Raw genomic sequence first — 27,881 nt, forward strand, 5'->3', positions numbered from 1 at the left:
GTGTGTATGTATATATATATATATATATATATTCCCAATGTGTATATGTATTCCTAATGTTTAGATCTATATTCCTACTATGTGTGCATATATATATATATACACACACATATTTATACACATTTAAGTATTAACAATTAATGAAAAAAAAAAGAGGCCATGGATTTGAAACAGAGCAAGGAGAAGCCTATGGGAGGGTTTAGAGGGAGAGGAAAGGGAGGGGGAAATTATATAACTATATTATAAGCTCACAAAATTAAAAGAAATGCATTTTTAAAAGTTAATTTCTGCTACCTGCAGAAAAATAAAATGTTGATTAACACCCCAGGTTTCTACCATCTGTCTTCTTAACCTTTCTCTGGAAAAATTTCGCCACAATGTGTCTCCTCCATGCTAACTATTGCCATTTTTATAACTGCATGGCTCTGTTTATATGTTTTTTAAAGAAGTGCTTCAAATTCAGCACAGCTCAAAGTAAATTCATGGTGACTCCTTATCCAAGCACGACCTTGTTCCAGAAGATACTCTCTAGACAACAGGCTGATTTTTACAAACTTTGTGGTTTTCCTGTTGGTTTCCCTCTGTTAATGTCCAGACAGCCTGATCTTAACCTAGCCAGGCTGCACAGCTCTCATATACCTGGGAAGAATGAATCTGACAGGTGAATCAGATAATAGAAGTTACATAATTTTTTTAAACTACAAATGTAACCATTTTGTGCTAGGAGTATTACACTAGGGTCTCGTGGAGAAGGCAACACTACTTTGGGGTTTTTCTAGTCTTGTAAATGTGCTCAGGTTTTAATTTAACGATCATGTGTTTAAGAATGTAAGACTTATTTCCTGGAGCCTGGGCAATGTGTGACTGGCTATACAGCTAAAAGCAAGGGCCATGCTTTCCTATAACCACCATTAACTGAGGACTCCCTCAGTAGCCCTTCCCCTCCCACGATGGAATGTTTATGAGCATAGGCTTGGAGGCGTGGTCTTGGGGCGTGGTCTTATGCAGATAAGCATGGCTGCAGCAATGCTGTGAGTTCATGGGCATGAGGGCCATGTCATATTAAGAGGACATTTTATTTACAGCACACCTCCCCATCCTCTGGTTCTCACACCTTCTGCACTACTTCCTTGATGTTCCCCAAGCCTTGGAGGGGGTGATATAGGTGACCCACGCAAGGCTGGGCACTCCACCATTTCTCCTGCACACCGCCCTAATTAAATCCACTGGGACACACAGGCACACGAGGAAGAAGAGGGGCTTTAGTAGGAAAGAGGTGGGTGCTGGCAAGTAAAATGTCTATAACTCATCATGTACATATATGAAGCCATCGAAAATAAAATGGACTTTAAAAATCTAAGATTTAGAAAATCTTAGTAAGTAAGTCGTAAGCATCAATCAAAATGCAGTCTTCAGCTTTCAAATGTATGTGTGCTTTCCTTCCCACACTGGTCATTCCCTCTATACCTATAACATTTAATTCATGGAGACAAATACTAATTAAAATAAAATTATATGCTTCTATTAACATGTATTTCCCTCCCCTTTTTTCCCAGATCCAGATTATGTTTTATAATGACTGTTTGAAAGGTTTTATGAGTTATAATCCAAGAGAAAAGCTAGAGGCAGTCCAAACCCGTTTGCTACGTCATCTGGAAGATATCGCGGTGCTGGTCACACTGAATACTAGCAACCAGCGCACGAAAACCATGCTGGCAGCAACACTGATCATCTATGTCCACTGCAGAGACATCATGTCGGATGTGCTAGTTAAGAACATCTTCAGCATTCAGGACTTTGAGTGGACCAGGTAAGTGGCCAAAAATTATGACTATATTACACATCTATCCACACAGACCATTACGTTCTCTGCTTCAAACTTCCTCGTGCAAACTGGTTTGCACTTCAAGAATTCATTGCTCCTCTAAGCATATGGTCCTCCTCTGGCTTCCTCTGCCCCTCCTCTTCTGTTTTTCTGTGCCTTGCCTTTCTGCAGTGATGACGCTACGTGTGTTCTGTCTGTTGTCACTGAACCTGGAAACAGGTTTCAGCAGAGGTAATGAGAGGTCTCCCTGGTGCCTCTTTTTCTCCTGGGCTATCAATGTAGAACAGACAAAGTGGAAGAAACTCACAGAACGTTTCTAGACAGCTTGCCAACTCACAAACGGAGTCAGGAAGGATTGTAGAAAGCTGCTACCTCTGCTGGATGAGACTGAGCACAGGTCTCAGACATGAAATGAAAAGGGTTTCTGGGCTTCCCCATGGTTACAGGTCCTCCCATCTAAGAGTTGGCAAGGTGATAGCATAGAAATACTTGTAAGTTGCTTTTATCTTAAATTTTATTTTGACAATTGACTCTTTTGTTTTAATTTTTTTCATAATCTTCTCTGCTGTTCCAGAAGGGAATTAGAGGTTTAAATAAGGATACACAAACAGATTACTACATCATACTATAAACTGCAAGGGGAAGGAGGGAAGGAGCCACTCAAAGGTGGGACTGAGCGGCTATGTAAGGATCCTAGTAATTCTGGATTGTTTCCACTTCCATGTGCGGCTCAAAAGCAAAACAGCTCTAAACTGTTAAAGATGTATAAGGATTATTAGATTATTATAAGTTTGTACCTTATAATTTCTAATATCTAATACAGTCCGGAGTAAATTTTATATTTCCACTTATTTTAATACTTTGATTTGTTTGCTTTATTATTTTCATACAATATATATTTTAATCATATTCTTTCCCTTCCCCAAGACCCTCCCCAACTCCCTACCCCCTAACTTTATGTTCTTTTCCTCTCTCTCAAAAAAGCAAAACAAACAAACAAAACCAACAAGACAACAATAATAATAAACAAAACAAAAGCACAGAAAAAATATAGATTTCATTGGAGTAGGTTGATATATATATATATATGTGTGTGTGTGTGTGTGTATATATATAATCTACTTATAAGTGAGCACATACTATGCTTGTCCTTCGGGGTCTGGGTTACCTCACTCAGGATATTTTCTAGTCCCATCCATTTGCCTGCAAATTTTATGATGTCCTTGTTTTTAATGGCTGAATGGTGTTCATTTGTGTAGATGTACAACATTTTTTCCATTCTTTAGTTGAGGAACATCTAGGTTGTTTCCAGTTTCTGGCTACTACAAATAAAGCTGCTATGACCATAGCTGAGCAAGTGTCCTTGTGGGATGGGAGGGCATCTTTTGGGTCTATGACCAGGGGTGGTATAGCTGGGTCTTGAGGTAGAACTATTCCCAATTTTCTGAGAAACTGCTAAATTGATTTCCAAAGTGGCTGTACAAGTGTGAAAGATACTGTTTTCATGATTTCTTTCTTAGTCCAGGCATTGTTTATACATAGGAAGCTACTAGTTTCCATGTCTTCATTTTGTATCCTGATACTTTGCTGAAGGGATGTATCAGGTGTAGACATTTCCTGGTGGAATCTTTAGGGTCTTTGATGTACATAACCATAGCATCTATAAATAAGGACTTTTGTTTTACTTCTTCTTTTTCTATTTGTAACCCCTTAATCTCCTTCCAGTGTCTTATTGATCTAGCTAAGACCTCAAGCACTGTATTGAATAGGTAAAAATTGGGCAACCTTGTCTTGTTCCTGACTTTGGTAGAAATGCTTTGGATTTTTTTCCCTTTAGGACGATGGTGTCTGTGGGCTTGATATAAATTTGCCTTATTAATTGTGCCCTTTGTGTTCCTAGCCTCATTAGGACTTTTCTCATAAAGGCGTGTCAGATTTTCACAAAGACTCTTCTGTACCTAATGAGATGATGAATTTTTATGATTTTTTTCTTATTTGATGGACTATAATTATTGATTTAGACATGCCACACTGTTCCTGTGTCTCCAGAATGAAGCCAACTTGATCACAGGGGTGACACTTTCTGATGTATTCTTGAATTTGGCTTACAAGTATTTTATTGAGAATCTATGTTTATAAGGGGATATCATTCTATAGTTTCCTTTATTGTTTAATCTGGGTATGGTTTTGCTATCAAGGCAATGGTGGCTTCATAAAAAAAGTTTAGAAATGTTCCTTCCATTTTATCTTGTGGAATAATTTGAGAAATATTAGCATTAGTTCTTCTTTGAGTGTCTGGTGGTATTCTGCACAGAATCTTTCTGGCCCTGGGCTTTCTCTTCAGTTGGGAGATGCTTAATGACTGCTTCTTAATATGAGGGGGTTAGAAATGATTGTTTCTCTATGTGAAAAATATTTTTGCTCAAATAATGTATGAGTTTTACTTTCAGACATTTGCAGTATAAATGGAATGAGAAACAGAAACTGTGTTACGTTCTTCAAGCAAACACCAGCTTTGTTTATGGCTATGAGTACTTGGGTTGTGCTCCGAGGCTGGTCATCACTCCCCTCACAGAAAGATGCTGGCTCTCTCTCTCTGAGGCATTGTACTTCAACCTGGGAGGGTGCACTACTGGCCCTGCAGGTACCGGAAAAACTGAGACTGTTAAGGACCTAGCAAAAGTAAGTAGCTACTGCAGCCAGCGTCTCTCATTTTAATTGCATCTTAAGTCTACACTATTCCTGCAGTTGAAATGTGATTGCTATTTACCAATACATTCATTAAGTGATACACTCTATCATCTAAATTTCAAATGCCTAATATGGAAAAGGACTTGGGATCTCAGTAAGCCAATTGTCTGAATTTACCCAGAAGACAGTTAGTATGAGCTAACTGTTTTGTAGTGTGGAAGGAGGGGAGAAATAGCTTCTCATGCTGGTCTGTTTTCCCTTCTTAGACCTGGTATATAACTCATTTTTATACTATTTTTTCTCAAAAACTTAATAGAAATATTGTCTTAACCTGGCAGTCTAAATTTTTATGGAGTCTTTATTTTGTGGAGAACTATATTAAAACAGTATTTTTGTTTCCCAGAGCTTTGGTAAACATTGTGTGGTCTTCAACTGTTTTGAAGATTTGGATTATAAGGTAAAGCTTAAGCATATATACTAAACAAAAAAATGTGCATGTAAAGTAATTCATTGAGGAATGAAAAAACTAAGAAAAATATAAAATGTGCATTGATAAGACTATAAATGCTATTAGTTCTTTTAATGAGTAAAAAACAGAAGCCTAGAACCTAGTTGAAAGTTAAAACATCTTAATTTTTCTTTAAATGGTTCAACTGAATCCCTTATAGCCATAATTCTCAATTTTTATGAAAGTGGAATTCTTTTTAAACAAAATCTTTCATACCAAAGCATGAAAATATATGTGTGTGTATGTGTGTATATGTGTCTTCTCATATCTATCTACATATATGAGTATATGTCATAATTACAAATTTAAGTTCTTACCCTGAACATTTATTCACTGAAAGGGTAATTATTAATGTCAAAGAAGCTACAATGGTTAATATAAAAAACAATTATAAAGATAATAATGTTAATTTTCTAAGACATGTCTAATAAAATATTGAAATATTTTTATTGAAGCTTGATATTCCCCTATGTATCTCTTACAAATTTAACTCAGTTTGCAGGCACTATAGTTTGGGGGGGGGTTGTTTCCTGGAGCTGAACTCAGCTCTCTCATGGTGAGCAAGTGCGGTTAAACTGAGCCACAGCCCCACAGCCCCAACTCTGTGACTGCTTTTACATGTGGGTTAGAGCGCCAAGCATCCTGTGGTGAGCTAAGATCTGATTTTCACATCCCCCCCTGGAAGGGGTGTGTCCCTCTTGCCTTTAACATCATTCACAGCCATAGAGATTTCTGTTTGGACCAATCACATATTTGCCTTTTCAGTATCAGTCAAAGCAGTTCCTCTGCCAGGCTGTAGGGTAAAAGCTCCCCTCTGGCCTCAGTGGAAATTGTTACAGAATTAGGATTCACAATGGCTTGTGATGATAGAAAAAATCCGGCCCAAACTTCTAAACATCGCTGTCTGTGCAGTCAGAGCTGTGGTAATCAGCTGCAGCTGGGTTGCAGTTTTCTCAAAGGACCAGCGCAGTGCTCAAGACATCTGGGGTGGGGTTAACTGCAGAGTCCTTTTCCTGCAAGCCCAGGTGGGATAGCAAGGAACAACAACAGGTGCCAACAGAGAGTCAAAGCGTCCCATTTCCCATCAACTTATCTACAGGAAAATGAACATCAGAACGACTGCTTACAATAAGATCTTAAAAATGTTACCAACAGCCGGGCGTGGTGGTGCACGCCTTTAATCCCAGCACTTGGGAGGCAGAAGCAGGTGAATTTCTGAGTTCGAGGCCAGCCTGGTCTACAGAGTGAGTTCCAGGACAGCCAGGGCCACACAGAGAAACCCTGTCTGGAAAAACCAAAAAAATAAAAAAAGAAAAATGTTACTGTCAACACTAATAGGGCTTTTAAGAGACTGCAACTGTGTTTCAATAACACCTGTTTACAAACTTCTGGGAACCGTGTGTTACACAGTGTGTACCCCCTCACCCCACCCCCAGCCCTTCAGCCCCCACCATTTGCCTCACCTATAGCCCAAGGTAAGCCACAAGGAGCCTGCCTGCTCCAGAGAAGGGCATTTGCCTTCTGGCACTGACCATGTGCTGCAAAACCTGGTCATAAAGACCTCATCTGGGATGCAGCTCTGCCCACTAAAGGGCTCTGTGCAGTTGTCAGCTGCACGGGCAGTGGCCCTGGAGCACAGGAGTTTGCTATTTGTGTTTAAGCTTTCAAAGGAAACAGCAGTGAACTCATCCAGAGTCTAGCGCCTACTAAACTTTCTATGGAGCAAAAAATGCTAAAGATGGTTCCTTGGTTTGGGTAAGATGAGAAGACCGAGTACAGTTTAGTATGCAGGTGGAAGTCGTCCCCTGTATAGTTTCTGTAATCGATTCTTCTCTTCTCTTTAAGATCATTGGGAAATTATTCTTTGGATTGGTGCAGTCAGGAGCTTGGTGTTGTTTTGATGAATTCAACCGAATCAGTATAGAAGTCCTCTCAGTCATCGCCTCGCAGGTCCTGGCGATCAAGATTGCCAAAAGCAGCTATTCTGTCAGGTATTCATTACCATTGAATTAGTGTTCAGTGCTTTTGTTAAGTAAGGGCTGGGGTCTAGTTGCTGTTTTGTTTTGTATTATTTAGCACATAGCGGAATGAATGACGCTTGCCTTCTCTGTGTGTTTCCCCTAGAAGGAGGGAGGAAAATATATGTTTCCTCTGGGAAATTGTGTGTGTGTGTGTGTGTGTGTGTGTGTGTGTGATCTCAATGCCAATTTAAAAGTATTCACCCTACTTTAACACTTTGGAGCTGCCAGGAGCCACCAGAAGTAGACACAGCTATATTCTAGTTACCATTTTTTTTTCTATTTTAGAATCTCTCTCGTTGTAGGGTATTACACTTCAGGATATAGAATAAGAGTGAAGGATATTTTCTTTAATTCTTCATGGATTCTTTTTTTCTTTAATTCTAAACCCATTTAAAACCAAAAATACTGGCTACATTACTGAAGCCTCCTGTCTCACCATTCTAGACTGAGGTGCTTTCTGAAAAACCACAAAAAATATGTATGTTATGGTTACTGGTGTTTATTAATAACAATAATCAAGTTTTCTATTCAGATGCATTCAAGAGCTTGCATGACTTGATTTAGGGATTAAAAATGGATCTTATTTAATTAGATATTTTATTTATTTACATTTCAAATGTTATCCCCTTTCCAGGTTTCCCCTCCGAAAATCCCCTATCCTTTCCCCCTCCCCCTGATCCCCAGCCCACCCATTCCTGCTTCCCTGTCCTGGCATTCCCCTACACTGGGACATCAAGCCTTCTCAGAACCAAGGGCTTCTCCTCCCATTGATGTCTAACAAGCCCATCCTCTGTTACATATGCAGCTGAAGCCATGAGTCCCTCCATTTGTTTTCTTTAATTGGTGGTTTAGTCCCAGGGAACTCTGTGGGTACTGGTTAGTTCATATTGTTGTTCCTCCTATGGGACTGCAAACCCCTTCAACTCCTTGGATACTTTCTCTAGCTCCTTCATTGGGGACCCTGTGCTCAGTCCAATGGATGGTTGTGAGCATCCACTTCTGTATTTGTCAGAAGGCACTGGCAGAGCCTCTCAGGAGATAACTATATCAGGGTCCTGTCAGCAAGCATTTGTTGGCATCTGCAATATTGTCTGGGTTTGGTAGTTGTTTATGGAATGGATCCCCAGGTGGAGCAGTCTCTGGATGGTCATTCCTTCCATCTCTGCTCCACAATTTGTCTCTGTAACTCCTTCCAAGGGTATTTTATTCCCTCTTCTAAGAAGGATCATAGTATCCACACTTTGGTCTTCCTTCTTCTAGAGTTTCATGTGTTTTATGAATCGTATCTTGGGTATTCCAAGCTTCTGGGCTAATATCCACTTATCAGTGAGTGCATATCAAGTGTGTTCTTTTGTGGTTGGGTTACCTCACTCAGAATGATATCCTCCAGATCTATCCATTTGCCTAAGAATTTCATAAATTCATTGTTTTTAATAGCGGAGTAGTACTCCATTGTGTAAATGCACCACATTTTCTGTATCCATTCCTCTGTTGAGGGACATCTGGGTTCTTTCCAGCTTCTGGCTATTATAAATAAGGCTGCTATGAACATAGTGGAATATGTGTTCTTATTACCTGTTGGAGCATCTTCTGGGTATATGCCCAGGAGTGGTATTGCTGGGTCCTCAGGTTGCAATCCCTTCAGCAATGGAGAAGTGTTCCTCTTTCTCTACATTCTTGCCAGCATCTGCTGTCAGCTGAGTTTTTGATCTTAGCCATTCTGACTGGTGTGAGGTGGAATCTCAGGGTTGTTTTGATTTGCATTTCCCTGATGACTAAGGATGCTGAACATTTTTTTAGGTGCTTCTCAGCCTTTTGGTATTCCTCAGGTGAGAATTCTTTGTTTAGCTCTGTACCCCATTTTTAATAGGGTTACTTGGTTTTCTGGAGTCCAACTTCTTGAGTTCTTTATATATATTGGATATTGACCCCATGTCAGATTTAGGATTGATAAATATCTTTTCCCAATCGGTTGGTTGCTGTTTTGTCTTATTGACAGTGTCCTTTGCCTTACAGAGAAGCTTTGCAATTTTATGAGGTCCCATTTGTTGATTCTCGATCTTACAGCACAAGCCATTGGTGTTCTGTTCAGGGATTTTTCCCCTGTGCCCATATCTTCAAGGCTTTTCCCCACTTTCTCCTCTATAAGTTTCAGTGTCTCTGGTTTTATGTGGAGTTCCTTGATCCACTTAGACTTGAGCTTTGTACAAGGAGATAGGAATGGATCAATTCGCATTCTTCTACATGCTAATCGCCAGTTGTGCCATCACCACTTGTTGAAAATGCTGTTGTTTTTCCCCCACTGGATGGTTTCTCCTTTGTCAAAGATCAAGTGACCATAGGTGTGTGGGTTCAACGAATGGATCTTTAGTAGTGTGATATGTCTAACACATGCCAACAGATGCTCACTTGTGGCTTTACTTGGATGGGATTCATTAGGTTCCAGGGCTTACAGATCTGTAGGTAGAGATGGGGGCACAGTGAGGCACATTTTACTGCCCTTCTCTGCATCTTCAACTCTGCAGAGAGTTACATCCAGGGACTGTCCTGGTTTTATCCTGGTTCCTCTGCCTCTCAGGCTTTAACTACCCTCTTTGGTAAGAAATTACTCCAGAAACTCTTGCCAGTGTCTTTGCAACTGTTGCCAATGACAGCAGACTGGTGTCTTTGGCAGAGCATCTGCCTCACAGTTGCCCAAACAAATTTTTTTTTAATCTTTGAGATTTTATCTACTATTGTTTTATGGCTGTTTTGCCTACATATGTGTCTGTGCACCACAGCCATTTAATACCCTCAAACTTAAGTTACAGACCATTGTGAGCCGCCATGGGCTGGGACTCTGTGCTGAGCCATCTCTCCCAGTATGTTTTAACTCAAGAAAGGCAGGTTGAAAATGGGCTGTGTTCCCAGTATGAGCTCTATGCTCTGCCGGCTGTTCTGGTGAGGCTTCCAGGCCCAGCTCAGTGAGTGAGGTCTTCCTAGGGTCTCTTCTCTGTGTGAATCAATTCATCTGCGGATCCCTTCCAGTGTCCACTTCCAAAATCTTGTCAGACATCTTTAGATACGATCCCAGCAGATCTTAACTTTGGCTCCAAATAAGCTTCCTCCTCCTCTTCCTCTCCCTGCATTGTTGTTTTAAGGATGTTTTGTTTGGATTTAAATGCAATACAGCCTTAAGAAAATGCCCTGGTTCAATGGAGTTGTGATACCCTTGGGCCTAAAGGAATGCCTTTAGTGATGGACGTTTTACTGCTTTTTAGGTTCGTACTGGATGGTAGAGAAATACGGATCAATATGTCATGTGCAGTGCTTATCACCATAAATCCTGGGTAAGTATGAGAGTCTCATAGGAGGAGACATGGGCTAAAATCCCTTTCTCTAGTCTTACCTGTGGGTGTGGTTGTTATACATTGTTCATCCTTCAGCATCTCTTTTTTAAAATGTGGGTATAGAATGAGGAAAGGATCTGGGAGGTGTCAGGGTAAAGGGAGGGAGTGGGATCAGAATGTAATGTATGGAATTCTCAAAAAATTGAATTTTTAAAACTTCAGTTGCAGTTGCATTCATTCATATGGCTATATGGTCATCACTCCTGTTTCCTCCAAACCTGATCCTGGACCCCTCCTTTCCCTCCCACCTCCTCTCCCACCCAGCTCTCTCCCTCCATCTGCCTCCTATAACGATTTTATTCCCCCTTCTAAGTGAGATTCAAGCTTCCTTACTTGGGCTTTCCTTCCTGTTTCGCTTCTTTGGGGCTGTCTTGTACTTTATGGCTAATGGTCACTTACAAGCGAGTACACACCATGGGGTCCCTTTACATTACCTCACTCCTTGGCATTACCTCAGTCCTTTGGGTTTCCTCACTCAGGATGATATTCTCAAGTTCTATCCATTTCCCTGCAAGACTCACGATGTCTTTGCTTTTAATAGCTGAACAGTAAGTACTTTGTGTAGATGTACATTTTCTTTATCCATTCTTCAGTTGAGGAACATCTAGGTTGTTGCTAGTTCTGGTTATTAAAAGTAAAGCTACTATGAACATAGTTGAGCAAGTGTCTCTGAGGGATGGTGAAACATCTTTTGGGTCTATGCCCAGGAATGGTGTAGCTAGGTCTTGAGGTAGAACTATTTCCAGTTTTCTGAGAAGCCCCCAAGTTAATTTCCAAAGTGATTCTACAAGTTTGTATTCCCACAGCAATGGAGGAATGTTCCCCTCGCTCCACATCCTCCTTGCCAGTATGTGCTGTCACTTGAGTTTTTGATCTTAGCCATTCTAACCAGTGTAAGATGAAATCTCAGGGTCATTTTGATTTGCAACTGATGACTATGGACGTTGAACATTCTTTAAGTGCTTCTCAGCCATTCAAGATTCGTCTGTTGAGAATTCTCCATTTAACTCTGTACCACAGTTTTAAATTAGGTTATTTGGATCGTTGGTTTGTAATTTCTCACATTCTTTATAAATTTTGTATATTAGCTGTCTGTTGGATGTAGAGTTGGTGAAGATCGTCTCCCAATCTGTAGGCTGCCATTTTGTCCTATTGACTATGTCCTTTGCCTTACAGAAGCTTTTCAGTTTCATGAGGCCCCATTTATCAATTGTTGATCTTAGAGCCATTGGTGTTCAGTTCAGGAAGTTGTCTCCTGTACCAGGGAGTTCAAGGCTATTCCCCACTCTCTGTTCTGTTAGATTTAGTATATCCAGTTTTATGTTGAGGTATTTTATCCACTTGGACTTTTGTGCTGGGTGAGAGATATGAATCTATGTGCATTCTTTTACATACAGACATTCAGTTAGCCCAGCACCATTTGTTGAAGATGGTTTCTTTTTTTCCATTGTATACTTTTGCCTTTTTGTCAAAAATCAAGTGTCCATAGCTGTGTGGGTTTATTTGAGGGTCTTCAATTCTATCCCATTGATCAGTGTGTCTGTTTCTGTACCAGTACCATGCAGTTTTTTATCACTATTGCTCTGTAGTATAGCTTGAGATCAGAGATAGTGATACCTCCAGAAATTCTTTTATTGTTCATGATTGTTTTTGCTATCCTGGGTTTTTTTTTGTTTTGTTTTGTTTTGTTTTTCAATAGGAAGTTGAGAATTGTTCTTTCAAGGTCAGTAAATATTATGTTGGAATATGGATGGAAATTGCACTGAATCTGCACATTGCTTTTGTTAAGCCGGCCATTTTCAATATGTTAATCCTACCGATCCATGAGGGAGATATTTCCATCTTTTGATACCTTCCCCAGTTTCTTTCTTCACAGACTTGAAGTTCTTGACATATAGGTCTTTCACTTGCTTGGTTGGAGTTACACCAGGATATTTTATACTATTCATGGCTAATGTAAAAGGTGGTTTTTTTCCCCTAATTTCTTTCTCAGCCTGGTTTTCATTTGTATAAATGAGGGCTACAGATTTCTTTGAGTTAATTTTGTATCCAGCTACTTTGCTGAAGGTGTTTATCAGCTGTGGAAGTTCTCTGGTCGAATTTTTGAGGTTGCTTATGTATATTATATCATCCACAAATGGTAAGTATGTTGACTTCTTCCTTTCCAATTTGTATCCCCTTGATTTCCTTTAGTTGTCTTATTGCTCTGGCTAGAACTTCAAGTACTATATTATTCAATATAGATAGGGAGAGAGTGAGCACCCTTGTCTTGTCCTTGATTTTAGTGGAATTTCTTTAAGTTTCTCTCCATTTAGTTTGATGTTGGCTACTGGTATGCTGTATGTTGCTTTTATTATGTTTAAGCATGTGCCTTGTATTCCTGATCTCTCTAATACTTTCAACATGAAAGGGTGTTGGATTTTGTCAAAGGCTTTTTCAGCCTCAAATGATATGATCATGTGATTATTTTTTTCTTTCAGTTTGTTTATATGGTGGACTATGTTGATGGATTTTTGTATCTTGAACCATCCCTGCATCCCTAGGATGAAGCCTACTTGATCACTGTAGATGATGTTTTTGATGTGGTCCTGGATTTGATTTGCGAGTATTGAATTATGTTTGGCATTGATATTCATCAGAGAAATTTGTCTAGAATTTTCTTTCTTTGTTGAGTTCTTGTGTGGTTTACATATATGGGTGACTGTATGTCATAGAATGAATTTGGCAGTGTTCCTTCTGTTTCTATTTTGTGGAATAGTATTGCCTTTTTGTTAGTTTGGCTAAAGGTTTGTCTATCTTCTTGATTTTCTCAAAGAACCAGCTCTTGGTTTTTATTGATTCTTTGTATTGTTTTCTTTGTTCTCTAATTGATTGGTTTCAGCCCTGATTTTGCTTATTTCCTGCCTTCTACTCCTCTTCAGTGTGCTTGCTTCTTTTTTCTAGAGCTTTCAGGTGTACTTTTAAATTGCTAGTATGAGAACTTTCTAATTTCTTTATGGAGGTACTTAGTGCTGTGAACTTTCCTCTTAGCACTACTTTCATTGTGTTTCATAAATTTGGGTATTGTCTTAGTTAGGGTTTTACTGCTGTGAACAGACACCATGACCAAGGCAAGTCTTAATAAAACAACATTTAATTGGGGCTGGCTTACAGATTCAGAGGTTCAGTCCATTATCATCAAGGTGGGAGCATGGCAGTATCCAGGCAGGCATGGCGCAGGTAGAGCTGAGAGTTCTACGTCTTCATTCAAAGGCTGCTAGTGGAAGACTGACTTCCAGGCAACTAGGGTGAGGATCTTATGCCCGCACCCACAGTGACACACCCATTCTGACCAGGTCACACCTATTCCAACAAGGCCACACTTCCAGATGGTGCCACTCCCTGGTCCAAGGATATACAAACCATTACAGGTATATTGTGCCTTCATTTTCATTGAATTCTAGAAAGTCTTTAATTTCTTCTCTGACCCAGAAATCATTGAGTAGAAAGTTGTTCTATTCCCATGAGTGTGTAGGCTTTCTGGTGTTTCTGAAGTCCCCTTTTTAAAATTATTTTTATTTTATTTTTTTTAAAGAAATCCATTAGTGGTTTGATAAGATACACGGCATTATTTCAATTTTCTTGTATCTGTTAAGGCTTGCTTTGTGACTGACTATATCAACAATTTTGGAGAAGGATCCATGAGGTGCTGAGAAGAAGGTATATTCTTTTGTGTTTGGGTGAAATATTCTATAGATGTTTGTTAGGTCCATTTGACTCATAATGTATATTAGTTTCAGTATTTTTCTGTTCGGTTTTGGTCTGAATGACCTGTCAGTTGGTGAAAGTGGGGTGTTGAAGTCTCCCATTATTAATGTGTGGGGTTCAATGTGCAATTTAAGCTTTAGCAATGCTTATTTTACAAATGTGGGTGCTCCTGTGTTTGAGGCATAGATGTTCAGAATTAAAATGAACATCTTGGAAGATGTTTTTCCTTTGATGAATATGAAGTGTCCTTCCTTGCTGCTTTTGATTAATTTTGGTTGAAAGTCTATTTTATTGGATATTGGAATGCCTATTCCAGCTTGCTTCTCGGGTCCATTTGCTTGGAAAACTTTTTTCTAGCCCTTTTCTCTGAGGTAATATCTGACCTTATTGCTGAGGTGTGTTTTTTGTATGTAGCAGAATGATGGATCCTGTTTTTACATCCAGTCTGTTAGCCTGTGTCCTTTTTTTTTTATTAGATATTTTCTTTATTTACATTTCAAATGTTATCCCCTTTCCAGGTTTCCCCTCTGAAACTCCCCATCCCCTCTCCACTTCTCCCTGCTCACCAACCCACCCATTCCTGCTTCCTAGCCCTGGCATTCCCCTACACTGGGGCATAGAGCCTTCACAGGACCAAGGACCTCTCCTTTCATTGATGCAAGATAAAGCCATCCTCTGCTACATATGCAGCTGGAGCCATGAGTCCCACCCTGTGTACTCTTTGGTTGGTGGTTTAGTCTCTGGGAGCTCTGGGGGTACTGGTTAGTTCATATTGTTGTTCCTCCTATGGGACTGCAAACCCCTTCAACTTCTTGGGTACTTTCTCTAGCTCCTTCATTGGGGACCCTGTGCTCAGTCCAATGGATGGCTGTGAGCATCCACCTTTGTGGATGCTCAGAAGGCACTTTGTCAGAAGGCACTGGCAGAGCCACTCAGGAGACAGCTATATCGGATTCTGTCAGCAAGTATTTGTTGGCATCCACGATAGTATCTGAGTTTGGTGGTTGTATATGGGATGGATCCCCAGGTGGAGCAGTCTCTGGATGATCATTCCTTCTGTCTCTGCTCCACACTTTGTCTCTGTAACTCCTTCCAAAGGTATTTTATTCCCCCTTCTAAGAAGGATCATAGTATCCACACTTTGGTCTTCCTTCTTCTTGAGTTTCATGTGTTTTGTGAATTGTATCTTGGGTATTCCAAGCTTCTGGGCTAATATCCACTTATCAGTGACTGCATATCATGTGTGTTCTTTTGTGGTTGGGTTACCTCACTCAGAATAATATCCTCCAGACCCATCCATTTGCCTAAGAATTTAATAAATTCATTGTTTTAAATAGCTGAGTAGTACTCCTTTGTGTAAATGTACCACATTTTCTGTATCCATTCCTCTGTTGAGGGACATCTGGGTTCCTTCCAGCCTTCTAGATATTATAAATAAGGCTGCTTTGAACATAGTGGAATAGGTGTCCTTATTACCTGTTGGAGCATCTTCTAGGTATATGCCCAGAAGTGGTATTACTGGGTCCTCAGGTAGTACTATGTCCAATTTTCTAAGGAGCTGCCAAACTGATTTCCAGAATGGTTGTACCAGCTTGCAATCCCACCAGCAATGGAGGAGTGTTCATCTTTCTCCACATCCTCTCCAGCATGTACTGTCACCTGAGTTTTTAATCTTAGCCATTCTGACTGGTGTGAGGTGGAATCTCCGGGTTGTTTTGATTTGCATTTCCCTGATGACTAATGCTGAACATTTTTTTAGGTGCTTCTCAGCCTTTTGGTATTCCTTAGGTGAGAATTCTTTGTTTAGCTCTGTACCCCATTTTTAATAGGGTTACTTGGTTTTCTGGAGTCTAACTTCTTGGGTTCTTTGTATATATTGGATATTAGCCTTTTATCAGATGGCCCATGTCTTTTTATTGGGGAATTAAATCCATTGATGTTGAGAGATATTGATGACCAGTGATTGTTAATTCCTGTTATTTGGATGTTGGTGGTGGTAGTTTGTGTGTGTGTGATTGTGTGTGCTTCCCTTGTTTTGGCTAGTATGGAGTTATTTATTTCTTGTGTTTTCTTGGATGTAGTTGTCTTCCTTGGGTTGGAGTTTTCCTTCTAGTATATTTCGTAGGGCTGGATTTGTGGATAGATTTTGCTTAAATTTGGATTTTTCTTGAAGTATCTTGTTTTCTTCATATATGGTTATTGAGAGTGTTGCTGGGTATAGTAGTCTAGGTTGGCATTTGTGGTTTTTTAGAGGTTGCAAGATATCTGTTTAGGCCCTTTTAGAGTCTCTGTTGAGAAGTTGGGTATAATTCATGCATTCTTTAGGAAAGTTTTCTTCTATGATTTTCTAGAAAATATTTTCTGGGCCTTAGAGCTGGGACTCTTCACCTTCTTCTCTTCCTATTATTATTAGGTTAGGGATTTTCACGGTTTACCAGATTTCCTGGAGGATTTGTGTCAGGAGTTTTTTAGATTTAACTTTTTCTTTGATGTATCAATTTCTTCTATTGTATCTTTTATGCCTAAGATTCTCTCTTCCATCTTCTGTATTTTGTTGGTGATGCTTGCATCTGTTGTTCCTGTTTTCTTCCCTAGGTTTTCCATCTCCAGGATTCCCTCAGTTTGTATTTTCTTTATTGCTTCTACTCACATTTTCTGTTCTTAAACAGTTTGATTCACTTCCTGCACCTGGTTGATTGTATTTTCCTGTGTTTCTTTAAGGGATTTTAAGGCCTCTATCATCTTTATAAGATTGAATTAAGGTCATTTTCTTGTACTTTGATTGTGTTAGCATAGTCAGAGCTTGCAGTGGAAGAGTAGCTTTGCTCTGAAGGTGCTATGTTGCCCTGGCTTTTGTTGTTTGTATTCTTTCAAGGGCCTTTAGCCTTATGGATGGTTTTGGGCCCTGGATGCTCCTGTTGTAGTAGATATTGGGAAGGGGGTCCTGGTGTGCTGGGCCTTTGATGGGTATTCTTTGGCTGTATGGTTCCTGATAAACATGTCTGAAGTGGGTCGAGAGGTGACAGAAGTATAGAGGTCCACTGGGGATACCAGACTGCTCAGGACATCTCAGGTACCCCCAAAAGACTCAACAGGGAAGGTGGGTAGGGGAAGAGAAGCTAGCCTGTGTGGCTCAGGATCCACAGGTCTCATGAAAGTGGGGAGAATGGAGGTCCCCCTGGGATAGCAGACTGTTTAGGGTACCTGGGGGTGCCCCAGAGTGCTTCTAGCAATCTTGCCACCTCTTCTTCTATTGTAATCCCCAAGCCTCCGGGTATGGGGTGTTATACTGATGTCTACTTATGGCTGAGTGTTCTTCAGTCTCTTGCTCTCTGAAGCTAGACCAGTTGTATCTGTGTCCATCACCATGTTCTCATAAGATGTTTCTCTGATGAGGGTCCAAGTGCACCCATCTATAAGGATAAGTCATGAGGAGTCAATTTAACAGTGTGCAGAGTATTTTCAAGAGGCTTTCCTGGCTCTGTCACAGGTCCAGCCACAGGTTCTTGACTCTCAGAATAGTGCCAAGTATGAATCCCATCTCATGGAGCTGGCACAAATGGCTCTTTTTGTGACTAGATACATCTCTGCCCTGTGCACATGGGTCTCTGACTTAAGGCTAGGTTCGTCAGACATATGAATAGGTACCACAATAGCCCAAGGAGTCAGAAAGAGCTGAGCTGAGCCATAGGATGAGAGACAGGGAGTATTTTAGACCAGCATGCTCATGGGATGAAAGGTAAAAACCTCAATATAAATTAATTTTCATGTAAGGGTCACACAAAAAGCCAATAGAATTATTTGAGGGCAAAGCAATATAGTTTTGAATTTGAAAAACTACAAAGCATGGTAGGATTTTTATTATTGTTGTTGCTGTTTTCCTTTTCCTCTTTAGGACTACAGGCCGGGTTGAAATCCCAGATAACTTAAAATATCTGTTCCGCTTAGTGTCGATAATGGTGCCCCACTATAAAATGATCACTGAAGTAATTCTGTTTTCATATGGCTTCAAATCTTCACGATCACTGTCTGGAAAGATAGTTCACCTTTATGATTTAGCTGACAAGCAGCTCTCAAAACAGGTGAGGAACTGCCTCTCTCCAAAGACTTAAGGCTGGTTATGGAAATGAGACTCAAAGGCATTTCTGCTATTGACTAGGAATCAGCAAGACCAGACCCACCATGAAATGGGAATTACTGTGTTCACTGTAGCTAGGCATCCAGGGTCCTCGGCCTCACCTCCACGGTCGAGGGACAGTGACACCATCTGTGTTATTTCAGGCCACACGTGCTCCCTCTCCGTGTGGATACCAGCCTCCACCCCAGTGCTCTCCAGCTCTTTGTGCACCTCAGTGATTGGTAGAACTTGTGAAAGCACGGGTCCTGTGCCTGATCCTTGGTGTGACTCTGTGCTTCAGTTCACCACTGAGCACTGCTTTAGTACCCTCCACTCCTGGTACTGCTGACTTGAGTCGCACACCTTTTTGAGAATGGTTCTGGGATTTGAGTATTTGTTTCTAACCCAACGTGGTTTAGACAGCTAACAGCATTATCTCCAAAGTCATCCTTTCCCTAAAATTATTCTCATAGTTCCTCTTCCCAGTTCTCAGACACTTTTACACTTAATAACCTTCCTCTCAAAAAGGGACTTCTCTTGAGCGCAGTAAATGCAGCCTGTAGTCCTCGGAACTGGAGAGACTGAAACAGTGGGAAGGTCTGAGTCCAAGAGTTCAAGGCCAGGCTGGGTAACATAGTAAAACTCTGGGGAAAGGGAGGGATGAAGGAAGGACAAGAACAGGGCAAAGGGACTTTCTTGGCACTGACGTGGAAGAGAAATAAGAACCCTAGAGGTAGAATTAAGGTTTCTGGATAATTCCTTTTCTAGAATAGATGGCTGTAAGCCCAGCAGTGGTGTTGTACACCTTTAACCCCAGTACTTAGGAGGCAGAGGCAAATGGATTGCTATCAGTTTGAGGCCAGCCTGAGCTACATAGTGAGCTCCAGGATATCCAGGGTTACACAAAGAGACCCTGTCTCAAAAAAGCAGGAAAAAAATATCTGATTATTAATTATGCATGTAATTGTTGTAAATGATTCTATTTTTCCTTGAAAATGGTTAGTAACTCAAATATTGAATACTGTATTTTAGGAACATTATGATTTTGGCTTGAGGACCTTGAAGACAGTTCTAATAATGACAGAAAAGAAGATACTGGAGCATAAATGGTCAGTGAATTGTGAGTTTAGTGTGAGGTCTGGAGAGCTACATACCACTGGGCTGGTAATTTGTAGAATTTTAATTAAGGATGACTGGGAAGCTGCTGCGGCACCTCAGTAGGATGGACTGACAGGGTCCTGTGGTACCAAAAGACAGAACTGAACGAGATCAGCACCTTAGAAAGAATAATAAAAGGGGGGAAAATGCTTACAAGCTGGGTATTTCGTGCTCAAAGAACAGTCTTCTAACCTGTTCATGCTTGCTCTCTCCAACTGCTGCAGTGGTGGCAGTGAGCACCTCTCTGAGTTAGAGGAGTCCCTTATCCTGATCGAGGCCATCCGAGAAGCCAGTTTGGCCAAGTTCCTTCCAGAAGATGTCCTACCTTTCGAAAAGATCATAGAAGATGTTTTTCCTAGAATAACGGTTTCAAAAATAAATCACCTTACCTTGGAGGTAATGAGACCCTGGGAAATAGTACCAGGTCATGTGGAGGTAGAATCTGTGTGGGCTTAAATCCAGTGACTCTTTCTGAAATACTCTACTCGTGGGGAGTAGATGACAGGACTTGAGGATAAAAGCGCTTTGCAGGCATGTCCACTCTCCCTCCCCCAGGGGCGTGGAAGGAGCTTTAAGCACACTATGACTGATGAAAAAGCAAATGATAGTGGGGGTGCTTTGTGTTGAGTTCTCCTTAAGTGATGGTGCTGGGTTCCCCTGTAATAGCTGAGATGACTCCCTATGTTTAGGAGAATTTAACCGTTTTGTCCATGTGTGTTTACTGCATTCTGGGTGTTTCCACAAGGTTCCCCAAGTTGCTCCCCTAAGACGTGTGTGAGTGCACAGGCAAAGCCAGTGTTGAACTGGATCGCCTTAAGTACCAAGTCAAGATTATTTTGACAAAAACTGGCTCCTCCACCCGGCAGCCAGGTCACCCTTCCACCACAGCCTGCACTTCCTGCTCCCACCTACTTCCTGTCTCCCAGCCTTCCAGACTCTGACCTGACTTGAGAGGGGGGTTGTTTTGTTTTGTTTTGTTTTGTTTCTTAGTTATCTCAGGAAGTTCCATCTAAGCAGCTTTATAATTGCTGCTTTTAATATATCAGTAGGATATGTAATCAACATGACAGCATTCACAGGTTACATACTAAGTGCTAGCACATATGAAGCATGTGGCAAACATGACATACATAATGTGGGAAGGATCACAAGAATTTCTCTTGAAAACCATTCAAAGCTTATATTTGTTTTTTATTATAATCGGTCCATTATGGCCTGAAAATTAGTTTGTCTTAATCACTGTGGGTCTCCTAAGAATGGCATTGTTCAACTCGACTGTTTCACTCCTGTTTTAGAATGGATTACTATGGAGTTGATTCTCTCAAGTCCATGCTTTTGAGATTGTTCCTGTTACCTACTTTCCTACAGTAGGCTTTTTTTCCCTTAGACCATCCAGCCATCTAATCCAACACATTATTATTTTCTTAATGAACCAGCCTTTGATTTAATCCACCTTCTGCTTCCAAATGCCTTGCTATCTCTTTTAAAGTTTGAAATATTTTTCTGACGTCTTCTGTGGCTTGCATCTTTTGGAGTAAGTTTTATTTTTTAGTTCATTTAGTTTTCTTTTTTTTTTATTCTTGTTTTGCTTTTAATTGGTGAATTCTATTACATATGGTTTTTTTTGGTACAAATGTGATATTAAATACATGCACATATTGTCAAACATTCAAATCATGTATCTAATATAGCAAACATTTTTCATTTCTTTGCGACATTCTAAGTTCTCATTTCTAATTTTTCTTAGTTGAGATGCCTGGAACATAATCAATATATGTATATTTTATGTGTACCTTGTATTTTTAAGTATATTCTGTATCTAGTTTTTCCAATTAGAGAAGCCATTGAAAGTGTGTGCAAGATGAACACTTCAGTATTAACTTTTTACTCTAGAGAGATTACTCTTTTTTATATGTATTACAAACAATTTATAAAGCATAAAATGCTAAAAAATTTCCACATATTTTCTTTTATTTGGTATTGCAGGAAAGTACTCGAAATTGAGATACAATTCTTTTCATAATGAAATGTTTTAAGTAGAAGCTTCAAGAAACTTCAATCAAACATTTTGTGATAATGATTAATATGAGTTACATAGCAAAGCAGATAACTGAAAATCTAAGTATATATTAGGCGTCCACCGTCATATAAGAGGATGGATTATCACATCTTTAAGGTTTTTTTGTTATTGCTGTTGTTGTTTTTATTACTTTTCTTTTTTTATTAGATATTTTCTTTATATACATTGCAAATACTATCCTGAAAGTTCCCTTTACCTTCCCTCCACCCTGCTCCCCTACCCACCCACTCCTGCTTCTTGGCCCTGGCATTCCCCTGTACTAGGGCATATAAAGTTTGCAATACCAAGGGGCCTCTCTTCCCAGTGATGGCCGACTAGGCCATCTTCTGCTACATATGCAGCTAAAGACACGAGCTCTGGAGGTACTGGTTAGTTCATATTGTTGTTCCACCTATAGGGTTGCACACCCCTTCAGCTCCTTGGGTGCTTTCTCTAGCTTCTCCATTGGGGGCTCTGTGTTCCATCTTATAGATGACTGTGAGCATCCACTTCTGTATTTGCCAGGCACTTACATAGCCTCATACGAGACAGCTATACCAGGGTCCCTTCAGCAAAATCTTGCTGGCATATGCAATAGTGTCTGGGTTTGGTGGCTGATTATGGGATGGATCCCCGGGTGGGGTAGTCTCTGGCTAGTCCATGCTTTTGTCTTAGCTCCAAACTTTGTCTCTGTAACTCCTTTCATGGGTATTTTGTTCCCTATTCTAAGGAGGAAGGAAGTATCCACCCATTGTTCTTCCCTCTTCTTGATTTTCTTGTGTTTTGCAAATTGTATCTTGAGTGTTCTATGTTTCTGGGCTAATATCCACTTATCAGTGGGTGTATATCTAATGACTTCTTTTGTGATTGGGTTGCCTCACTAAGGATTATATCCTCCAGGACCATCCATTTGGCTATGAATTTCATAAATTCATTTTTTAATAGCTGAGTAGTACTCCATTGTGTAAATGTACCACATTTTCTGTATCCATTCCTCTGTTAAGGGACATCTAGGTTCTTTCCAGCTACTGTCTATTATAAATAAGGCTGCTATGAACATAGTGGAGCATGTGTTCTTATTACCAGTTGGAACTTCTTCTGGGTATATTCCCAGGAGAGGTATTGCTGGATATTCCATTAGTATTATGTCCAATTTTCTGAGGAACCTCCAGACTGACTTCCAGAGTGGTTGTACCAGCTTGCAATCCCACCAACAATGAAGGAGTGTTCCTCTTTCTCCACATCCTCGCTAGCATCTGCTGTCACCTGAATTTTTGATCTTAGCCATTCTGACTGATGTGAGGTGGAATCTCAATGTTGTTTTGATTTGCATTTCCCTGATGATTAAGGGTGTTGAACATTTTTTCTCAGTCATTCGGTATTCCTCAGTTGGGAATTCTTTGTTTAGCTCTGTACCCCATTTTTATTGGGTTTATTTGAATTTCTGAAGTCCAGCTTCTTGAGCTCTTTGTATATATTGGATATTAGTCCCCTATCAGATTTAGGATTGGTAAAAATCCTTTCCCAATCTGCTAGTGGCCTTTTTGTCTTATTGACAGTGTCTTTTGCCTTACAGAGGCTTAGCAATTTTATGATCTTACAGCACAAGCCATTGCTGTTCTGTTTAGGAATTTTTCCCCTGTGCCCATATCTTCGAGGACTTTCTCCACTTTCTCCTCTATTAATTTCAGTGTCTCTGGTCTTATGTGGAGGTCTTTGATCCACTTAAACTTGAGCTTTGTACAAGGATATAAGAATGGATCAATTTGCATTCTTCTACATGATAACTGCCAAGTTGTGCCAGCACCATTTGTTGAAAATGCTGTCTTTTTTCCACTGAATGGTTTTAGCTCCCATGTCAAAGATCAAGTGACCATAGGTGTGTGGATTCATTTCTGGGTCTTCAAATCTATTCCATTGATCTACCTGTCTGTCACTGTACAAGTACCATGCAGTTTTTATCACAATTGCTCTGTAGTACAGCTTGAGGTCAGGCATGGTCATTCCACCAGAGGTTCTTTTATCGTTGAGAATAGTTTTTGCTTTCCTAGGTTTTTTTTATTTTTCCAGATGGATTTGAAAATTGCCCTTTCTATCTCAGTGAAGAATTGAGTTGGGATTTTGATGGGGATTGCATTGAATTTGTAGATTGCTTTTGGCAGGATAGCCATTTTTACTATATTAATCCTGCCAATCCATGAGCATGGGAGATCTTTCCATCTTCTGAGATCTTCTTGAATTTCTTTCTTCAGAGACTTGAAGTTCTTATCATACGGATCTTTCACTTTCTTAGTAAGAGTCACACCAAAGTCACACCATTTTATATTATTTGTGACTATTGTGAAGGGTGTTGTTTTCCTAATTTCTTTCTCAGTCCATTTATCATTTGTGTAGAGAAAGGCCATTGATTTATTTGAGTTAATCTTATATCCAGCTACTGCACTGAAGCTGTTTATCAGGTTTAGGAGTTCTCTGGTGGAATTTTTGGGGTCACTTATATATACTATCATATCATTTGCAAATAGTGATATTTTGATATCTTCGGTTTTCTTTTTTAATAATGAGAATTTGTAAGACTAGAATTTCCTCCAAGCACATGCTTTTCCCGTGTTTGTCGGGGTGACAGACAGCATGGCTTTGCTCCCTTGTTGTATTCATGTGAGGACACTCACTGCATGCATAGTGTCCTACATGTCCAGCGTGAATCATAACAGGTCCCAGTGGGACATCTTTTGAAGGTGCTGTTGGGTCTCATTTGCTAGAATTTTATTCAGGGCTTTTGCAGCCGTATTCCTCAAGTAAGGAATTTGGAAGAGTTCTTTCCCTTCACAATTTTAAAAGAAGCATTTGAAAAGAATTAGTGTTAGTTCTTTAAATGCTTGATAGACTTCAGCAGTGGACCATCTGGTCCCTGGCTTTGCTTTAATGGGAAACATTTTATTACTGATTCAATCTCATCCTTTATTTTTATGGGTTTCCTTGGGCATCTAACTTTTCCTCACTCAGTCATGGTGAGTGAGGAAGATATATGATTAGAAATTTGTTCACTTCTGTTTTTCTTATTTGTTGGCATGCAGTTGCTTATAATTTTATCTAATGGTCCTTTTTATGGTTGTATCTATCATAATGTCCCCGTTTTGGTCTCTATTTTTATTTATATGACTTTTCTCATTTCTTCATCTAGCTAAAGTTTCTGTTGTTGTCATTTTACTTGATAGCTAAATTGATAAAGCGCTTGCCTTGTAAGTCTGCGTTTGCTCCTTTTCAGTCACATAGAAATCCGGGCATGGTGGCTCACATTAAAAACCCATTGCTGGAGAGGAGGAAACAGGAGGCCCCCGAGACTCCCTGGCCATGCAGAAGAGCCTAGATAGTGAGAGCTAGCCAATGGCAGATCTCTTCTGTCTTCCTTAAGAGTGTGTGCACACGGGAACACGTTCACCATCACACGTGTACTCGTGTTCATGTACGGATTTAAAACTCATGTTGTCTATCATTTGTATTCTTAACCTTTATTTTTACTTATTTCTGCATTTATTTAACATTTTTTTTCTTACTGCTAACTTGGAATTTCAGTTATGCTTGGTTTTTGTTTGTTTGTTGTTGTTTTTCTTTAATTCCTTAAGTAACTATTATTTATTTAAAATCTCTTTAAATTAAATTTTATTTTTATGTGTTTGGGTATCTTGCCTACATGTATTTCTATAAACCATGTGCATGCCTGGTGTCTGCAGTGGCCAGAACAGGGTGTAAGATCCCCTGGAGTTGGAATTACAGACCATTGTGAGCCACCATGTGGGTGCTGGGAATTGAACCCAGGTCCTCTGCAAGAGCAGCCAGTGCTCTTAACCACTGAACCATCTCTCCCGCTCCCGAAGTCTGTTCTTTTGGTGGTGGGTGATGATTCCTATAAACTTCTCTACATTGTACTTTTGCTCTAATTACAGAGTTCTGGGCATACTATGTTGCTGCTATCATTTGTCCAAATCAGTTTTATAACTTCTGGGCTAGCGAGATGATTCAGTAGATGAGGGGCCTGCAGTCAAGCCGAACAACTTGAGTTTGATCCCCTGATCCTGCTAGTGAAAGGAGAGAACTAACACCTGAAAGTTATTGTCTGGCTTACACACATGCACATGCACATGCACGCACATGCACAGAGACACAGACACACGCACATACATAGATATGCACAGACACACATCCAGTGGCTCTTGCATGCACACAACCCCTGGGTTCTTGTGGAGTGAGTAGTTTCATTTCGTGTGTTTGTCATGTGTTTGTATCCAACGTGTCTCTTGTTGCTGCTGTCTGATTGTGTGCTGTTGTGGTCAAAATGATATTTGATGTGGTTTCCATGTCTTTTGTTTTAATTTGTTGATGCTTGTTTTGGGGCCAGCTATAAGATGCGTATGGATAAGCTTCCATCTGCTGTTATGGAGCACATGCATGCATTCGCAGCTGTTGGTGTGGTCTTTGAATGTCTGCTGGTCCTTTTGGTTCCCAGTGTGGTTTACCTCTGACATTTCTGTTAGGTATTTCTGCATACTGCTGAAAGTAGCGTGTGTTTACAGTGTTCTACTGTTGCTGTGATGGAGTGGATCTCTCCCTTGAAGTCAATCAGTATTTACCCTACAGCTTTCGAGATACTGGGCACAAATACCTTTCTGCCTATTGTACACTGTGCCGAGTTGGCCTTTTATCATACATGACTACCCTTTTAGATGGCTTTTCTAGCTTTTGACTCAAAGCCTGTTTTATCTGCTGTAAATCAAACTATTCCTCTTATCTTTTGAACTCCACTTTTACGTTTTCTTCTCTCCCTCTTCCTTTCTTCCCCCATTTCTTTTAAATTCCCTCTAAGGAATATCACATAATAGTCCTGAGTAACTTAAAGCAAGATTATAGATTTATTCAAAAGCAATCTAAAGTAAGAACTCTGTTAAGATCTGTAAGCCAGAAGAGATGAGTTGTCCAGACATCTCTGGATGGTTGTAACTGTGTGACTCCTTGTGTATCCCACTGAGTCTGATTCTGTCCGGATGACTTCTTTCCCTGACCCAGATCAGCGTGCTAGGGACTGAACTGCTCGAGGATGGGAGTCTTAGGTGACGGTCTCATCCAGTCCTGTTTGTGAGGTTCTTTTAAACATTCAGTGGTTACCTCTCTTGGCCTTGCCTAGGAGTTGCCCTTCTCTGCTGTGTAGTCCTGTGCCATGTCTCCTTTGCTGAGTGACTGGGAGACAGAATCACCGATGTCGCCATCTGTTGATAAGCCCTCCTTCAGAAGGAAACACGGTCCCTTGGACTTTCTGTTTTGTTGTTGTTTTATGGTTTGGTTTTTTTTTTTCCCTGTTTTGGATATTTTAAGGAAGCAAATCATAATCTTATCAATTTTATTTATTATCTTAGAACATTCTGATTGAAAAATTGATCATTACAAAATCAAAAACTCCTGTAGTGGTGATTAGAATCACAAAGAGATACAAAGCCCTTTTATATTTTATTTTAATGTAGGGTAAATGAATATTTGTAGCTACTCCGTAAGATATAATTTTAATTAAAATGTAAGTGCACCAGCACATCCTTCATCTCTTCTCCCCCCACCCCACCCCCCGTCAGTACTTCCTTTTTCCCACCCCACTCCTCGTAGGCTGACGGTTTCTTTGATTATTCTTGTTACCGATATATGCATTGAATGTAAACACAACATGCTGGGCCCACTTTTGTTGTTTGTGCATATGATTTTGTATATTAGTAAATATGAAAGTGAGGATTCTTAGTTTGAGGGTAAGGGTTATAAATTTGCTACCAAAGGTCTATGAAGATAAAATTTTTCTGTGTGTTGCGCATTTCTGGTGAGAAAAAAAATAGCGGTTTTCATTATTCTCAAAAACAGAAGTTGATAAACTTAAAAAAATAAAGAGATACTCTTGTAAACTACAATAATTAATAAGTAGCTAAGAGGTTCTAAAGAGTGACAATTTAAGAGTTTGGGCGAGGTGCGTGGCACAGCAGTAGACCATTGGGCGAGTTTGTGCAAGGCCCTGGGTTCTGTCCCCAAGCTTGCAATAGGTAAATAAATGGATGGATGCATAGATGATAGATGATCAGGTTGTAATGCACTTTAGATTAATATATTCATATCTTTTCAGAAAGCAATATCTACTGCAACAGAACAATTAGGCTTTCAACATTGGCCATCTCAGAAAGAAAAGATCATACAGTTTTATCAACAGCTTCAGGTGAGTACAGGAGGCACAAAGGCAAGTTTCTCATCCAGGCTTCAGTCCATGAGATAAATTCAAGAACATAGGAAGAACAGGAGAGAGCAGCTATGATACAGTGGCATATTAAGGGTTTTCCT

The 27,881-nt window shown here is 40.0% G+C and overlaps 1 protein-coding gene across 1 annotated transcript in view; it reads left to right on the plus strand.

Annotated features, from left to right (window-relative positions):
- Positions 1–27,881, plus strand: part of Dnah14 (dynein axonemal heavy chain 14) — a 258,755-nt gene that overhangs the window by 72,500 nt on the left and 158,374 nt on the right. The window contains exons 28-36 of the mRNA XM_021185047.2: positions 1,557–1,810; positions 4,276–4,507; positions 4,920–4,973; positions 6,870–7,015; positions 10,306–10,374; positions 18,077–18,263; positions 19,331–19,407; positions 19,681–19,852; positions 27,670–27,759. Coding sequence (XP_021040706.1) covers positions 1,557–1,810; positions 4,276–4,507; positions 4,920–4,973; positions 6,870–7,015; positions 10,306–10,374; positions 18,077–18,263; positions 19,331–19,407; positions 19,681–19,852; positions 27,670–27,759 — 1,281 coding nt within the window. The remainder of the gene's footprint in view (positions 1–1,556; positions 1,811–4,275; positions 4,508–4,919; positions 4,974–6,869; positions 7,016–10,305; positions 10,375–18,076; positions 18,264–19,330; positions 19,408–19,680; positions 19,853–27,669; positions 27,760–27,881) is intronic.

Source organism: Mus caroli, unplaced genomic scaffold (assembly GCF_978045245.1).
Source record: "Mus caroli unplaced genomic scaffold, Mus_caroli_1 scaffold_1, whole genome shotgun sequence".
Taxonomy (NCBI): Eukaryota; Metazoa; Chordata; class Mammalia; order Rodentia; family Muridae; genus Mus; species Mus caroli.